This window comes from Phyllostomus hastatus, unplaced genomic scaffold (assembly GCF_019186645.2).
Source record: "Phyllostomus hastatus isolate PE091 unplaced genomic scaffold, TTU_PhHast_1.1 phas_contig_58, whole genome shotgun sequence".
NCBI classification, from domain to species: Eukaryota; Metazoa; Chordata; class Mammalia; order Chiroptera; family Phyllostomidae; genus Phyllostomus; species Phyllostomus hastatus.
This window is the reverse complement of record NW_025333916.1, coordinates 25116894-25133936: the sequence shown is the minus strand read 5'-3', so window position 1 is coordinate 25133936 and position 17043 is coordinate 25116894. Positions and strand designations below refer to the sequence as shown.

General features: G+C 44.1%; 1 protein-coding gene across 2 annotated transcripts in view; it reads left to right on the top strand.

Annotated features, from left to right (window-relative positions):
- The window catches only part of PIK3R1 (phosphoinositide-3-kinase regulatory subunit 1), an 83028-nt gene that overhangs the window by 54254 nt on the left and 11731 nt on the right, over positions 1–17043 (top strand). Inside the window, exons 3-7 of one of the 2 annotated variants that reach the window (XM_045847720.1) lie at positions 382–474; positions 903–977; positions 6450–6581; positions 7551–7752; positions 7942–8021. In XM_045847720.1, the coding sequence (XP_045703676.1) occupies positions 382–474; positions 903–977; positions 6450–6581; positions 7551–7752; positions 7942–8021 (582 nt within the window). Of the gene's footprint in view, positions 1–381; positions 475–902; positions 978–6449; positions 6582–7550; positions 7753–7941; positions 8022–15574; positions 15922–17043 lie in introns of those variants that run through there. The other variant, XM_045847722.1, reaches the window with a different exon arrangement.

The following is a 17043-nucleotide window of genomic DNA, read 5'->3' as shown; positions in this document are numbered from 1 at the left end:
GGGGCCTTGCATATCCAAACGTGTTCCATCCTGACTCCTCGGGCTGGAGGGCACCCCAGCAGGGAGGTCTGCCCTGGGGAAGAGGCCGCGAGAAGCCATTGGGGCAAGGCATTTTGGGATTCCTGGTAAGTATTCTGAGAGTGTCCTAGGAGAGAAGGCCGTGTCTCCCTGGCCCCCCAAACTCCCGACACTGTGGGAAGAGGCCCAGAGAGGAGCCTTCTAAAGGGCAGGGCCGGGCACAGGGCTGTCTCTAACCGGGGCCTGAGTTGCTGCTGTCAGATAGAATTACATTATTTTGTATTTAAATTTTCTTCATTGTTGTTTAATGCATTTGATGGCCGCAAAGTGTAAACATAGTCATCGGATTTTGTTTATTTGCAGCTTTGGCCCTTCCGGATCTCGCAGAACAGTTTGCCCCTCCTGACATTGCTCCACCTCTTCTTATCAAGCTAGTAGAAGCCATCGAAAAGAAAGGTAATTCGACGGGTAGAGGGAGTGAGTTAACTTGTTATAAACCTTGTATCATGGGTGCTAAAATTTGTGTTTGTCTTTTGGGCACTCATTAAATACCTGTGCTAGACTCAGCGGTTTGTGCTGTGTACGGGGGACAAAATCTTGGTCTGATTTCTAGCTCCATATTAACGTGTAGTTCCTGTATGGGAACTATTAAGTTCTCCATAATTTAAGAAATATAATCAACTGGTTCCTTAGGGGCCAGAAGATTTTGCCAAAATTATTGACATGCATGCCAGATAAGATGAATAGTAGGAGTTGACTTCCAAGAATATTTGGTACACGTCTAGAATAGATACTGGATGGAAGCTGGAATGTCTTTCTGGCAGCCGGCTCACAGGTTCTCCAGAGAGCTGTGTTTTGCATACTCGCTCTGTTTTGTGTCCTAGGTCTGGAATGTTCAACTCTATACAGAACACAGAGCTCCAGCAACCCAGCAGAATTACGACAGCTTCTTGATTGTGGTGAGTATCTTGGAACTACAGATACAAATGACAAGGACAGTTCTTACCTTTCTGTGTCGGGTCAAGCACGAAACACTTGAATTTAAAACCATGCAACATTCTAAGTTTGAATGGAGCCCAGAAATCAAGCCTAGTTCCCTCTGCCCTATTACGGTAGCAATGCAGACCTTTGATGTCTGTCTCCTGTGCTGGGGCGTGTGTGCGTGCCTGCCTGTACACATGCTGGTCGTCATCACAGCCAGGAGCCTCTGGCTCCTGCTGGAGTTACAGGGGAGAGAAACAGCCTCTTGGGATTTCTGTGACTCTGCATATCTACCATCTTTCTCTGACCCTGCATCTGGCTACATCCAATTCATCTGGATCAGTTTAAAAAATATTTTTAAGTCTGTGTCATTTAACAAATGTCTCCTTTGACCCTTTCCCTTTCTCTCTCTTTTTCCTTTTCATTCTATCTTGCTTTCTTCCTTTCTCATTTGCTTGTTGTTCATGCCATATTTACATTAGCATCACAATATTGTTGTGTTCCATGGTGTACCGGTAAACCCGCTCTGAATTTAAAAATTCAGAGGGAGGAGAAAAAACCCTGGTTTGTTGCATTTGCCCATTTCCATGGTGTAAATATCCTCATCATGATCAATTTCAGCTCTCATGTTACCACTGAACTCCAACTTGGGCAGAATCGGGCACAGTGCCAGTGGCCCTTGTGAGTGGGTGCAGCCCAGCTCCTGCACACCATTGGTTAAATGACATCAATTTATTCAGCCAGGTGGTGATTCTATTATTTGTCCTTTCCCTCCTTTGCCATCAGAATAAAACTGTACACATGTGAGTACATTCACTTGCCATCATTCTGGCAAGGCATCTTTTTTTATCAGCTTCTAGAATCTCTCAGATCCTTCATTCCTTTCCAACGGTTTTCACTTTAGAAAAATAATTTTATGCCTCACACTATTTTAACTGATGTATGTTTGAATGAAAAAGATTGAAACCCATTTTTGGAAGAAGCTCTTTGAGACATGTGTGTAAAGAAGGTCTACCTGGTAGTTAACAAATGAAAATTTAAAGTGTGAGGCAGCTTCAAAATGAGGCAGCTTATGAAAATTTTTAGAAAAGAGGTTTCTGGGGAAAAAGAAGGAGATTAGATCTTTATCAGTGAATAGTTTCACTTGAAATGCTCCACCCCAATGTTTGAAGCTTAAAAATAATTTTTTTAACTTTTATTTTTTTCCTTTGTACATGGAAATCAGGTTACCCTTGTGCAGGGTATATCCTCTTTGCTGCTGTGTCTCCTGTCTTACCCACAGAGTAGGTCACTAGAAGTTAACTGGCATAAAATTAGAGGTGAAAGACATGTTTTTCTTTTTTCTTAACAGCTTTACTAGGGTGTTAAGGAAACACTGAATTTTGTTTTTAGCCAATTGAAATAGTGACATTTGTTTTGGTCAGAAAATCGGTCAAGTTGAACATGTCACAGGAAATGTTCAGACATCAGAGACTGATGAAAGGGGAGTTATTTGAGAAATAGTGGTTGAGTTTTTAAATGTGACCAAACACAAATGATGCAGTTTAGTTTTAAAAAAACCTTTACACCACTTGTGAGGTGGAATAAACAACCAAATTCACGTCAACAATCTATTTTGACAGACAGATTTCCTTCCCTGTCTGAGACCAAAACACATAGAACACTGGTCTCATTTGGATTCTATACGATACTATGAAAATGAATTTTGTGGCAAAAAAAAAGTAAACATTATCTAAATATAGGAGTTGATCCACCAGAGCTCTTTGCAGCTTGAGAATTTTTCAATTCATAAAAATATTGTTGTGTGCTGGAAGAAGCTCATAGATGAGTCATTTACACTAAGCAAAGTGAAGAAACATGACCTTTTAACCAACCCTGTGGATTACCAGCGTCTGGAAAGGACAGGCAGGAAGGCAGCAGCCCACTCTGGCTGCCACCTGCTAAGGTCTTTCCCTTCGTCCACACTTGAACCTTGTGCCTCGAGGACTCATTTCTACCAATGGCGAAGGTCTGGCTTGCACCCAAATGGTTCTGACTCCAAAAGTCCTTACGCTTTTTTCCCCACTATCTTGTCCCAAAATGAATTATTTCTTTCATTTCTCTTTTAAATTTTAAAGGTTGGAATTTTTTCCTGACTGTTTTGGTTTTCCTTAACCTGAATCAGGCTTTATCTTTAAAAGTTTTCATTAAAAAAATACATTAACAAGGCTTACTGGGACAGTCATTCACAGTATACACAGAAACAAATCCTTTTGTTGTGCATCTGAAACTAATACGGTATTATATGTCAGTTATATGTCAGTGCTTAAAAATCAGGCCTTTTCAACCTCAGCACTATTGACATTTTAGGATGGATAATTCTATGTTGTAGGGGTCTGTCGTTTGTGAGATAGGATGGTTAGCAGCATCCCTGGCCTCTGCCCTCTAGATGCCATTGTCTCCCTGATTGGGACCAAAAATGTCTCCATACATTGCCAGCAAAACCAAGAACTACTAACACAGCTAGAGATCAGCTGAGGAGAGGACACTGTTCCAGCTGGAGGAAGGGTGAAGCACTGGAGAGTTTACTGGTTCCCTGCCATGACCAGACTCACTGTGAAGTTGGGGAGGAGAGGATGTACACTCCCCTGACCTAGACCTAAAGAGTGTATACCTCTCACCTAGCTAGCTTCAAAAGTCATACATTGCTCTTGGAAGAGGTGTAATGCAAAAAGGGACACACAGGACAGAAATCAGAAACTCGGAGAAGCTTTGGAAGTTACATTAAAAAGATAATAGAACATCTTATGTCACAAACTCTAGCAGAATTTGACATAAGGTGAGCTTATGCAGACTTGCCAAAGACTTGAGATAAGGCTATTTCATCCAAAGACGACAAAGGTTCTTTGTGATGCCCCTCGTGTACAATGTTAATGCACCAAAGCCCTACTCTAAGGACTTTTTATAGTTTAGTCCACAGACGTCGAACAGGCACATTCTATGTGCTGGGCTGGGCCTGGGGGAGCCAGCGGGACAGGTAAGAGCCGCAGTCTGTGCCCTTGAGGTGCTGTCAGTGTGGCAGGGAGACACATCATTAGCATACTGTTCACGAAGTGTCATCGCAGAGATACAACTCATCAGCACTGCTCTCGTGCAGAGAACGTAGCAGAAACCCTGTTTCCTGGAGGGATGCATGGAATATTTATTGTCTCAGTGTTTATACCACATCACCTATGGGTGTATCACACTTTAAAGGATGACAAATTAAGCAATTTTAGTTTGCTAGCAAAGAGACATGGTAAGTGAAGTGTACGGGCAAAGTGTGAGGGGCAGGCAGCGGCGTGCCCACCACCAGGGGCTGTGGAGGAATGTTCCTGTGGTGATGCACGCATGGTTTTGCCTGACAGTCCCCGGTGAGGAGCTGCACTCCTTCCGAGGCGGCTGCTTGACGCACTGACCTGGTGTCACCTCCCCCGGGCTTGTTAGGGATGCCATGCCTCTCATCGGTCCTCTGTAGGACATTTAAGTGATTTAACCCTTTGATTCTCTCCCTGTTAGGTTTAATAATTCTTTTAGTCAAACTAACCTATCTCCATTTTCTGTGAGATGCACTCCTCTGAGCTATATGGTATTGTGTGGTTATCTTTTATAAAATCTGCCTGGTTAGTTGGGCGAGTTTGGATTATGATAAGTATGTGTCCAAGGAACATTTGCAGCTTCAGGCTCAACCTAGCGTGATTTATAATATCACACTTGGGTCTGGGTATCTAGAATACCACCTTCTCCTGCTCATGCTCTAACGCCCTCGAGTAAACTTTGATTCTTTCTCATTCTCTCCTAGGTCCCAACCTCTTCCAATCAGTCACTACAGTATGTTAGTTCTTGCTAATGTCTCAAACATTCATAGCTGTATCAGAATTCAAATTAACAAAAGTGTTATCTTCACTTCCAACAGCTCTGCTTTTCAACTTATTTGTAACACCACAATTCCTAATGTCTTGTTTAAAAATGTGGCATTTTGCCCATCAGCTCACCTTTTCTCCATTGAGTCTCCAGATAGTTTTCAAGTGACCCTTCGTGTCACTAGGGTGCACCCATCAGCAGCAGCCAAATGCCTCTCGTTTCTAGATGGCCATTCCTGCCGTCTTCTGCTGGGCCCTGTGTCTCTTCCAGCTCAAGCCCTTACAGAGACACTTCGATCCACATCACTGCATTACTGAATGACCTGATCTCTTTTGCAGCAGAAGGGTTTATTGGACAGATACGCTCATCTTCTCATTCTTATGAGACAGTTAGAACCCACTGGTTAGATTAGTAACACTCGCCCTGGCTGGTGTAGCTCAGTGGATTGAGCACGGGCTGTGAACCAAAGTGTCGCAGGTTCGATTCCCAGTCAGGGTACATGCCTGGGTTGCAGGCCACAGCCCCCAGCAACTGCACATCGATGTCTCTCTCTCTTTCTTTCTCCCTCCCTTCCCTCTCTGAAAATAAATAAACAAAATCTTAAAAAAAAAAAAAGATTAGTAACACCCTAATTGTAAGGCCCTGTCAGAATTAGGGAGAGATGTTCTAAAGATGCTCAAGTTATTTTCATGGATATTCTTGAGATTGCTAAAATTCTATACCTTACTGTCCAATCAGTCTCTCTGTCAGGTTAAATTTATATTAATTCTGAAATAAAGGATTTAGCAACTCAAATTTTCAGAATTCTGTGGATTTGCATTTCACATTTTCTTGTTGAGGTTTTAGGAAGCATTTACTATATGATTAGCCAACCCCTAGGCAGAACTCTCAGTGGGGCAAAACTACCCTCTAAAGGGTATTTGGAAATGTTTTGGGGGATTACATTAGTCTGCTAGGGCTGATATAACAAAATCACACAGACCGAGTGGCTTAAAAAATAGCATCCTATTTTATCCACAATTCCTGTGGCTAGAAGTCCCAGATCAAGGCAGGTTTGGCTTCTTCTGAGACCTTTCTCCTTGGCTTACAGATGGCTGACTTATTGCGGTGTCCTCACGTGGCATTTCCTCTGTGCGTGCACCCCTGGTGTCTTTGTGCATCTAAATTTCCTTGTTTCTTATAAGAACACCAGTCAGATTGGGTCAGGGCCCACCATAGTGGCCTCATGTTAACTTAAAGCCTCTTTAAGACCTGCCCCCAAATACAGTCACGTTCTGAGATACTGGGAGTGGGGTCTTCAACTTATGGGTTGTGGGCACAAAGTCTGGGAATATGCGCCTGGCGTCCTGGGCAAGGGCCATCCTGCTAAATGCTTGCTGTGTTGGGGACAGGCCCATACAAAGAAAAATTGTTCTGTTCGAAATGCAAGGAGCAGCCCCTGTGAGAAACCCATACTGGTCCTCATTGCTTCCTTTCATATGTCATATTGAAGTCAGACATTCAGAAAATTGGCCCAACCAACGTATAAAATGTCTGAAGTAATTTTTTTTTAAATGTTTCTATCATAGATGCCGCCTCCATGGACTTGGAAACAGTTGATGTTCAAGTTTTAGCAGACGCTTTCAAACGCTATCTCTTGGACCTGCCGAATCCCGTCATTCCAGTAGCTGTTTACAATGAGATGATTTCTTTAGCCCAAGGTTTGTTTTCTCTTCTGAGAGCCTCATTGAACACATACTGAGATGATGTGCTTGTAACTTCTGCATATGAAGAGGTAGTTTCTAGAAAATGTTAAGAGTCTTTCCTCCCACCCCTGCCTACCCTTGACCCCTCCCCCACCACCCTGCCCCCTACTCCCACCAGTTCAACTTCTCTCCATTAGCATCCAATAGAACAGGGGTCCCCAGCCTCCCTCTGCCCCCATCCATAGCATGACCACCTGAGCTCCACCTCCTGTCTCCCCCTCCCCAACCTTGGTCTGTGGAAAAATTGTCTTCCATGAAACCAGTACCTAGTGCCAAAAATGTTGAGGACTATAGTAGAACACCCAAAATTCTCATTTGCTCAGGGAGACTGTCCACATGTTCAAATGGCTAATTGTTAACCTTTATCAGCATTAACAAAGCTCATTATGTCAGTGGAGGCCACAGTGTTCCAAGTGGCATCCTTGGGTTCAGGGATGGGGGCTAGAATCCAGTGACTGGGGGTGTTCTTATATTCTTCAAGTGGCCATTACAGAAGTGTTGAGGGAGAGGACTCTCAGTTTTAGGAGCTAATGCTCAGTTAAAGTGCTTTGGGGACAGGAAATTGTGGTTTGTAACCTTCAAAGTTAAAACCTGTGATACTTATCTGATGTTCCTCCAACTCAGCCAATCACACTTGCAGCTGCTCCATAGAGGGCAGATTTCTACCAGAACACCCTGAACCTCTTGTGTTTTTTTTTTTACACCAAGAGCTTCTTACATTTCCATTTGACTTGAGATTTCTACTTTCTCACAATGCCTTTTCTAATGAGAAGAACAAATGGACTGTCTGCTTCTCCTGATGACTTTGTTCTGAATGACTCCTTTTTCTATAGCTAGAACAGAAATTTTCTAGGCATTTATTCAGTGATACTTAGAAACAGTCTCTTATTTTTTCCTCATTTCTGTTTTTATTTTAACTTGTAGAAGTTCAAAGCTCAGAAGAATATATCCAGCTGTTGAAGAAGCTCATTAGGTCACCTAACATACCTCATCAGTATTGGCTTACGCTTCAGTATTTGCTGAAACATTTCTTCAAGCTCTCCCAAAGCTCCAGCAAAAACCTTCTGACTGCAAGAGTGCTCTCTGAACTTTTCAGCCCTCTGCTTTTCAGATTCCCAGCAGCCAGGTAAGTGAGAGAAGAGAAACGAGTATTTTTGGGTGGTGAGGGTGGTCCTGGGCTGACGGGCTGTTACCCTTGCTCTGAAAACACTGGTTCCCTGATGCATGTGCATGTTAACACTGGGATGTGGGTAAATGAAAATGAGCGTGTCATTTAGGGAAAATGTTTCTAATAGAACTCTTTTTTTTTTTTTAGCTCTGAGAATACTGAACACCTCATAAAAGCGGTAGAAATCTTAATCTCAACAGAATGGAACGAACGACAGCCTGCACCAGGTAATGATGCCCTTGGAACATTCGAGCTTCTCTCATTGGTTGGTTGTGAGAGCCTGAAAAATGGTGGCTTTGAACTTCATCTGAAATAACATAAGTTTCTTGTGGAACTGAGATCCACAATAACATGGGTTCTCGTGATTAAAGAAAAAGTAGCTGCATGGTAGTGTGGCTGGTGTATGTCATCCATATTTCAGTGTCTGCGGATTTTAAACGGTCCTGCTTTTAGATGATGCCTGTTGGGAGAGCTCTCTGTTCCCATCACCTTTCATGCTTCTCGTCGTGCATAAATTATGGAGCTCGTTTTAGCTGTTGACATTTTTGTTTATCTTTCTAATATTTAGAAAGTAGGGGATTTATAATTACTATATAATTTAAAGTATTTGGGAATGTGTTTTTTGGAAGCAGGTCTGCTGAGAAATGTCTGTCAAAGTAAACATTTTCAATAATGCAAGCAGTATGGAACCAGGGTGCTCGCTGTGGCAAGTCAGAGCAAGCTAGGCACTTCTTTGAAAGCAGGCTGGCATTCAGCTAGCCATTTAACAAAGCAGGAAACACAGACCGTGTTAGCAGTGGGCTTAATTTAAACTGATGCACTTTTCTTCGACTGTGGAAAGCCTAAACAACCTTAGTTTGCTATATATACTGGTTAAAAGCAGGTCATTTAGAATAGTGATTAAGGTCCTGTACATGAAAGTTTCAGGACCAGTAAAAGGTGTTGCTTGTAATTTTAATTTATGCCTGGAATTTAAATAAAACCTCAAAGGAGGCTGCTATGAGCTACCACATGTATCTCTGTGTGTGAAGGCGTGGGGACCCAGGTGTCAATGCCATGCAGTGGAGACCGGAGCTGTGCTCTCTCAGGTGTTCCATGGCCAGGGTTGGTTGTTTGCTTTTGGAAGGTGCATACTGAGAGAGGTGAGGGCCTGTGCTGAAAACCCACCTGTAGGGTTGGGTTAAAACGAGGCAGGTATTGGGCAGACCTTCTGTGGACAAACCCAAGATATGGTCTGCAGCAGTAAGAGGAGGGCAGCAGAACCATATGTAAGGCATGTGTGGTATGTTCCACAGCAAGCAGGATGTCCCGTAGGTAGACCCCGAATTGTAGGTAAACTGCATCAGAGATGGTTGTCCACAGGGATGGCCTGGGGCTGAAGTCCAGGGCGTGGCCCAAAGATTTCATCTCCTGTGAGCACTTGGGTCATTGTTTATGGGTCCTGGAGCTCTGTGTTGATGCTCAGAGGCTGCCTCTGGGCTCAGCAGGAAAGACTGCAGTGACATTAGAAGGACCCTCTGATAAGGGGTTGGGGCAGGTGTGGAGCGTGGTGCTTTAGGTGTTCGTTGGTGGCCTTCCCTAAACTAATCACATGGGTGGGGAGGAAGAGGGCTAACAAGAACCAAGCAAATCTCTGGGCCAAGGGCTGGGCTACGATCTTTCACTTCCCCCTGACTGGTGTGGCAGTCTGACTCAGGCCCTAGGGAGAGCAGGGCCCTGCTGGCAGGGAAGGGCTGAGTGGCGGTCCAGGCCTTAGTGGCTCCCCCTCTGAAGAGAGAAGACGTAGAAGCTGAATGCCAGGCAGGGTGTGACAGATACCCACAAATGAATGTATCACATGGAATTTTTGAGAATCTCCACTACACAGGGTATAGTAGGATCCATAGTGGAGATGAATGAGTCTGACCAGTGTAAACTGGTTAAATGTCTTTATCAGTTTCTGCCTAATTCTGCCACAGAAAAGATTCATCTGCAACCGTTTTCATAATGCACACTTAAAACTGCTCGATATGTCATGGACCCTGCCCACATGCTTGTATAAGAAATTGGTGTGCTGATTGCAAAGGCAGATTAGTTTCATCAGCTCTGTTGAAGAATGATAAATAAAGCCTTGAACGTTTGCTAGACCATCCCAGAATTCATTCAGCTTCATCCAAAAAAAATGAATGCAAGTCATTTTAAACCCTGGTCTGAGCCATTTTCCCCTTTGTGTGATATCTCTTAGTGCTGTTCTGGAAATTATATAGGCCCTTTGGAATTAAACAGATACTTCAGTGTCTCTCACTTGTGAAAATATACTGCCCCGTCCAGGAAAACCGCCTCATCCTGAACACCTTAGTTCGCAGGCATGGCTCCAGTGCAGATGATTGGCAGGAGGCCCTGGGTCGGAGAAATGATTTCTTAGGCCTGGTGGGAAAGTGACATTTTCGTAGAGTCCTCCATCATTGCCCCTGCCTGTGCTGGCACCAGAGGACTTTAGAAGTACAACACCCAGCATCTCCCCAACCAGTCACAAATCATTCACTTGCAATAACTTTATTGTTATGAATAGAAATGAACACATGAATGACATTTGTCAGAAGGGATAGCAAGACTGTTACAGGGCAGAGAGACATGTTGGCGAGTTTTTCCCAGGTAGAACTTGCAGGGAGAGACAACACTGATGATGACTGAGGCAGAGCGTCAGTTGGGAGAGGACCCATTAGCACATGGCACCTAATTAAATACTAGATGGAAGGGCCTGTACTGCAAGTACAAAATGAATTTTAGGGATGTGATTGGGGCTCTTTTAGAGTAATTGAGTAGACAGAAAAAGCTCATGAAAAAAATAAGACTTGAAATGGGCTTTGAATAATAGGTACAATTTGAATAGAGGAAGGAGAAATAGGTTTTCAGTCCAAGGAGTTTCAAAGATTTATTCAAGATAAATTGCAAAGTACAAAAATAATGGCTTGAAATTTTTATCAGATTCTAAAGAGCAGGAAATATTTTCAGTGACAGTATCATAAAAAGCATCACGCCAGACTTGAAAGCCGTGTCCAGCTCTCCGCGCGCACGTGAAGAAGGTAAAGCCAGCAGGGCTAGCTAAGCGTTTCACCTGGCGTCACCCAGCCCACGTGTGCCAGGGCCAGGCCTGTGCAAGGACTCCTGGCGGCCGCCCCGTCCGCTGCCCCCACTGCCTGGGGTTTTGGAACCTTTGTGAGCAACGAATGGTGCTGTTTCTAGTGTCCAGTCACCAGCGTCCGAGTCTCCAGCAAGTCGTGAACTAAGAAGAGGTGACATTTGCTCCCCTGGGTCACACAGTAAAGAGCCACATGCAGCTTTTATAACTTTTGGGAGAAGGCTCCAAATCACTCCCTCTGTCGGTTAATGCCATGGAAAGAACCTTGTGAGTCAAATAGAACTGGGTTTGAATTTCAACTCTTCCTCCTTACTTGCCAAGTTTGTTATCAAGTAACTCAACCTTTCCAAACTGTTTTCCGGTCTGTGAAATTGGAATAATGCCTCTGTCCTGGGGTTGTTGTGAGAACTAAATGAGGTGCTAGGCACTGAAGCTCATGACCTGAGAGTATGTTTCTACTGTCTGTTGCGGCAACTCCAGTTTTTTAAGGCCCTGCCAGAGCTCGCCTCACCCTGCAGTTCGACTCCACCACTCCTGGTGAGTGCTGTCGGAATCCTGTCGGGCCATTCTCCCCACTGACCCCACATTCCCAGCCAGCAGAGACAGGCCCCTGGGAGCCTGCAGGGGCTTTAATGCAAATGTGAAAAAGATATTCACTGGGTAGGTGCTGCCTCCTGGGTGCATGCTTAGAGGCAGGAAGGTGCCCTTGTATGATGCCCTTTCCTCTCTGTGTGGTGTGCTGCATGGAGGGGCCTGGATTTTAGTGCCAGCTCCTCCTGCCACTTTGCCCAGGTGCCTTTACCCAGCACACAGAGTGTACATCTGTACACAGCAGCCCCAGACAGTGCCCTCCGCTTTGTCTGTGGCCAAGTGGGTCCTCCCCCTGCTTGCAGTGCAGGCTGATGACCTGTCAGTGTGTTTCTGCCCCAAAGCCCCTTGTCCTTGTACTCTTAACTGTTCTCAGCTGCTCAATCACATTTCTCATGGAGAAGGGCCACTCCTTTTGAGCTCTTCCCAGCATAGAACAGGGCACAGAATGATAATCATCCAAATGAATTGTTTTTAAATATATAAGTGCCTCAACTTTCAAAGAACTTTGACATGCCACGTCATTTAATGCGTCTAGCAAATCTGCAAAGCAAGGATTCTCCCCTTATGTGGGGAAAGTAAGGTTTGAGGGGTTATGCACAGAGTAAGTGCTATTTCCTTTGTTACTAAAAATCTTAAACATATTTACAGCTGAAGAGCAGGTTTTCTGGAATCATTGTATTATGTCTACGCTATAATACTTAGGTAGCTAAGGTAGATTGCTATAGTGCAGCTAAGGTAAAAACAGGACTGTTTAACATGGGGTGCCTTGAATGGAACCCATTATAAGCATATTTACATATTTCAGATTTCATGGATACATTCAGAAATATTAATGTAGCATAATTGAAGTCTGATATTGCACCCTCAAGCCCAGAGTGGAAAATAAATGCGTCTTTCTCCCCCCTGCTCTCCTACACCTGTCAGAGTTAATTTTTAACCACTGGCACATTGCAAAACATTCATCCTAAAGAGCCTGATTCATAAATCTTGTTTTAAATGCTCTGGGCTTGCTTTTCACCCAAGACTAAAGCAAGCACTAAGGTAGAGGGAAATGACTTTCAAAGAGTTTTACTCTTCTCTGATTTATTTTTTATTGAGTTTAAAATGTGGTCTGACATTAGAGGATTGTTTCAAAGGTGAGAAATGAAACCTTGAAAAAATGCATGCGTACATTTAGATGGGGAGGAATAAAGAGAGGCGAGCCATATAGGGTTATGCATTGACAAGTAGGAAGTTTTCTCTGTGCTCTGAAAAAGAGACATATTTCAGGGTGCGTGTATTGGTGGAGTGTAGCTGTTTTACTTCTGTTTTCACAGTGCAGCCTCTCTTTCAAGGGATAGTGTCTGAGAAGAAAATAACAGGGCACGCCTTTTCAGATATTTTGTAGGAAGTGTCGTTTTTGTGCGTGTGTAAACCTGAGTTTCTTTAGAAAGGCAAATGGACACTGTTCTCAGTTCAGGGTCATTAAGAGAGCTGGATGTGGAGTGATGAATTTGCGTCCTCCTGAAAAGCCCTTCTTCTGTCTTAAGTTGTCTTAAGTCAGAGGTATAAAGGGAGGCATTCATTCACTTAACCCTTAAACGGCGGTTTGGGTTCATTTTTTTTTCACACAGATTTTTTTAAAGTGGTCTTTTGTTCAGACATGATAGCCCACGAAAACATGTAAGAAGTACAGGATGAAAGGTAGCTGTGAAACATTCACTATCTGATGGTGATTTGCACATATGAATACAGTGTTCAGTCTATAACTTTCAAACATATTTTATTGATTAGGGACCTGCTAAGAAGTGAAATATGACCTATTTTTGCCTCTGAAGTGAGTTTTACCAGACTTTGGGGAAAGGAAAAGTAGTAACACATACTGTCTTGAAGAACTCAGAAGGCTAAAATTAGTTTTCAATTATGTGTGTAAGTTTTCCAGTATGGCTGAGTCTTTGGGTCTCGGATAAATGCTGAAATTTACATACAAGTTTTCTTTCAAGAGCATAGCAGCTACATAAAAAAATATTTCCTAAGTTGTATGACATTTGTGCATTTGATTTATTAGTTATTTGCTAGTGACTCATACAGGTTAAGTGACAGTTGAGCAAATATTTTGTGTGAAATTTTGGACATAGTGTGAGGTGAATGAAATACACAGAAGCTTACGTGATCCCCCCAACCCCAAGTTAGAGGTCACTGACTCTGTTCTACCAGCAGAGGGCTCCCTTTTTAAGCTAATAAAGAGCATGTGTCCTATAGATCACTTTTCCAAGACGAAAATTGAATGGGAAAAGACTCAGCTCACACTTTCAGTAATATAATAGAACTTCTATGGTAGATGATTGTACATATTGTGAGAAATTGGAAGCAAAGTTTACAAATCTATTTTAAGACTTTCTCTCTGTAAGTAGAGTGTGTACTGCTTTGCAGTGGATAATTTTTCCCTGAAACAGAAAATATACTGTTGGACTAGAGAGCATATTAATCATAGAAGGTTTTGACTTGAATCATCCTGTGCATCCAGACAGATATGCTTCAGAGACTGACGTTTCCAAGGTTTCTAGCTTTAGGAAGACCATTTTTTAAATAGACCAAGATTATGTTGCTTCGATGCAAGGGTATTCTCTGAACTCACCCTGTGTCCCTGTAATCAGCCAGCGGGAACTGGAAGGTTCACTTGTACACTGGTTCCCCACCCCACTTGGTAAAGCGGTTTTTCATGTGACATCAATGACACTAAAAGAAAGTTTGTAAAGTCACTTTCGCTGTGAGTTTAGTAGTACTTCGCAGATGTTGCGGGTAATCCCGGAGCTGGCCCCTGGCTGTGCAGACTGTGTGTCAGCACCTTGCTCTTTCTTCATCACTGCCTGTGGCCACTGGGTCACTTTTCCATACAGAATCTGAGACAGAACCCATATTACTTCAAAGAGAATGAGAGGGTAGATTTTTAAAAATTTAAATTAGCTAAAAATAGAAAGCAAAAAGTCAGTTTTGCTGTAGGTGTGAGATTTTTGGCATGAGGCTTAAAAGAAATTAGCTTCAGTTTCACTTGTTAATTTTTACTTTCTCTGGCAGAGGGAAGTGAAGAGCAGGGCCAGTGGGGGGAGAAAAAGGAGTTTAGGACCAAATGTCAGAAGGCTGGGTCCTGGCCCTGGTGCACAAATCCTGTGCAAACTACGTGCCCCTAAGGGTCGGCATTGCATGCCTCTAGCGTGAGGGAATTGCTTGAAGTCATCTCCAAGTTGCTCTCTGGTTTTAAAGGTGGTGGTTCTGTGATTTTACACTGGGTTTTGGTTCTTGGAATAATAAGTAAAGCTGCTGCAAGTGAAAATTTTCTCAGGTGGAATTTTAATTATTTTGATAGCAGCCCACTAAGTCTGGTTACTGCACCTCTCTCAAATGGAGGACAAACATCCTCCAGAAAGCTGTCCCATATGCCATGCTGCTGCCCTCCCATCCTGCACTCCATGTGGCCGTCACATGAACCGAAGGCAGAGCCCCTTTTAATTATTACAAAGTCCTATGGCTGTTCAAGCCTGAATTGAAACTGACTTTACAAAAATAGCTGCAGAGAGGGTTTTTTTCTTTCTCGGTGTTCACGTGGTGGTGGAGTGCAGTATCCGTGCAGAGTTAGAATAGTCTTCCCTAGGACTATTAAATATTTTTTAAACCTGTTCCTTGCCCAGTTGCTGCATAGGGCTTTCCTGTTACACCTGCGGGCTGCCTGTGTTAGTGTGTGGGAGGAGGTGGACCCGAGCAAGGCATGGTGTTCTGGGCCATTCCAAGAGGTTCAGGCCTTTACAAGCAAGGCTTTGATTCTATTTTTTGCTGAACTAGCTCAGCCACTTCCTGTGTTTGGCTGTGCATAGTGCCTCGCTTCACTGTGGCCACTTGAGCCCCGCGAGCCAGCGAGCGCGCTGCCACAGCCAGTTAGACTATTTTAGGTCCCCGCACAATGGCCTTCTCATTTCCTCGGCGAAAATGAGCGAGTTGGGCTGGCATTGGCCACTTGTTAGCAGATGACAACTTTGACTTTGACTTGGGCTCGCCTCCCCGCCCCGAAATCCCTAGCTCAGCAAATATTTGAACCTGCCCAAGTTAATCATGAAGCCGCGATCTTTATCTAAGAGAGCGGTGCAAGCTCCTGGGCCTTTTCCCTCCCCAGTACTGTACCCACATCCAGCGGCTTTCTCCGTGGGGAGCCGGCGGTGAGGGCGCAGCTGCAGTGCTGAGGGCGCTGCTTGGGCTCTGTGCTTGTCCTGTCTGTCCCGGGGTCCTGCGCGTTCTCGGGGGCGCGAGCACCGCCTGCCGGAGCCGAGGGGGGAGACGTGGGGGCTGCTCCCGGTTGCTGGAAGAATAGCTTCTTGGATTTTTTTTTTCATTGTCGGATACAGGCATTCAAAGAGAAACCATTGAAATGCATAACCTGCAAAGTAAGTTGCTTTTAATTTGTGCACTTCTCTGCTCTTTCGCTGTTGCACTAGGGTGGTGTTTTTTTTTTTTTTTTTGCACTTTGAAAGGTTCTTGTGTGCGTGTGTGTCTGTGTGTGTGTCAGAGAAGGGGGGGATTGTAAGCACTCCCTGGAGAGGGCAGATTAGGGGAGATAACTCCCCCTTTCCTGGAGGGGCACAGTGTGAGGGAAAGGTAGGGGTTAGGTTGGAAATGGGGAAGGAGGTAATTACAAAGTGCTTTGCTGGAAGTTGGTGACGGGCCAGGCCTGGGAGAGACGTGGAAAATCACCTGTCTCCCTGCCCTCCTCCCTGGGTGGCTGTGCCACATGGGCTCCAGCAGCAGGACTGGTTTGCACCAGGTGCTCCCAGGGGCGTGGGGTATCCCTCTGTGGGACACTCCACACCAGCCCAGAAGCTTGTCTCCCTTTCTTTGGGGGGAGGGGAGGCACCAATATTTTTTTATTAAGGAGATTTTTTTTCTGAATCTTATCTAAAGGCACCCCCCCACCACCACCACTTTTCCCATTTTTATTTAAATTTGGGTTTAGGTTTACTTAAACCCTTAGGCAAACAGAAAAGTGAATGGGAGAGGGTGGGAGGGTGTAGGCTAAGTCAGCATTCCTGGTTAATGGGAAAATGAATTAAACTAGAGAGGGGATTCCAGCGAACAGTGCTCAGAGAACGGGCCTGCCTTTGCTCTGCTGTTTTATATATTTTATGATTCCAAATTTGATAGAAAGTCTAAGAGGAAATGTTTAGGGCTTCTGTGCTCTTTAAATAATCACACAAATATGGATGTAGATTACAAAGCCCAGTTTAGTTTTTTAAGTCAGCCACGTTTACTGGGGGGGGGGGGGCTTTTTTCCTCTTCCTCTCCTCTCATCATAATGTAAAGAGAGACCGTTTCACACGGGGAATGCACGGTAGGCTCCCATAAGAGCAGCAGGATTAATCACATGCAGGAACAGCTTTAAAGAACAAAGATTAATAACTAGGTTTATAGGGGAATTGATTTCTTTACGTTAAATATTGCCGAGAAGGAATAAGTAATATTTGTCGTCAGTGTGAGGCATTTGAGATAGAGGGGATAAAAGCCCCCCCCCC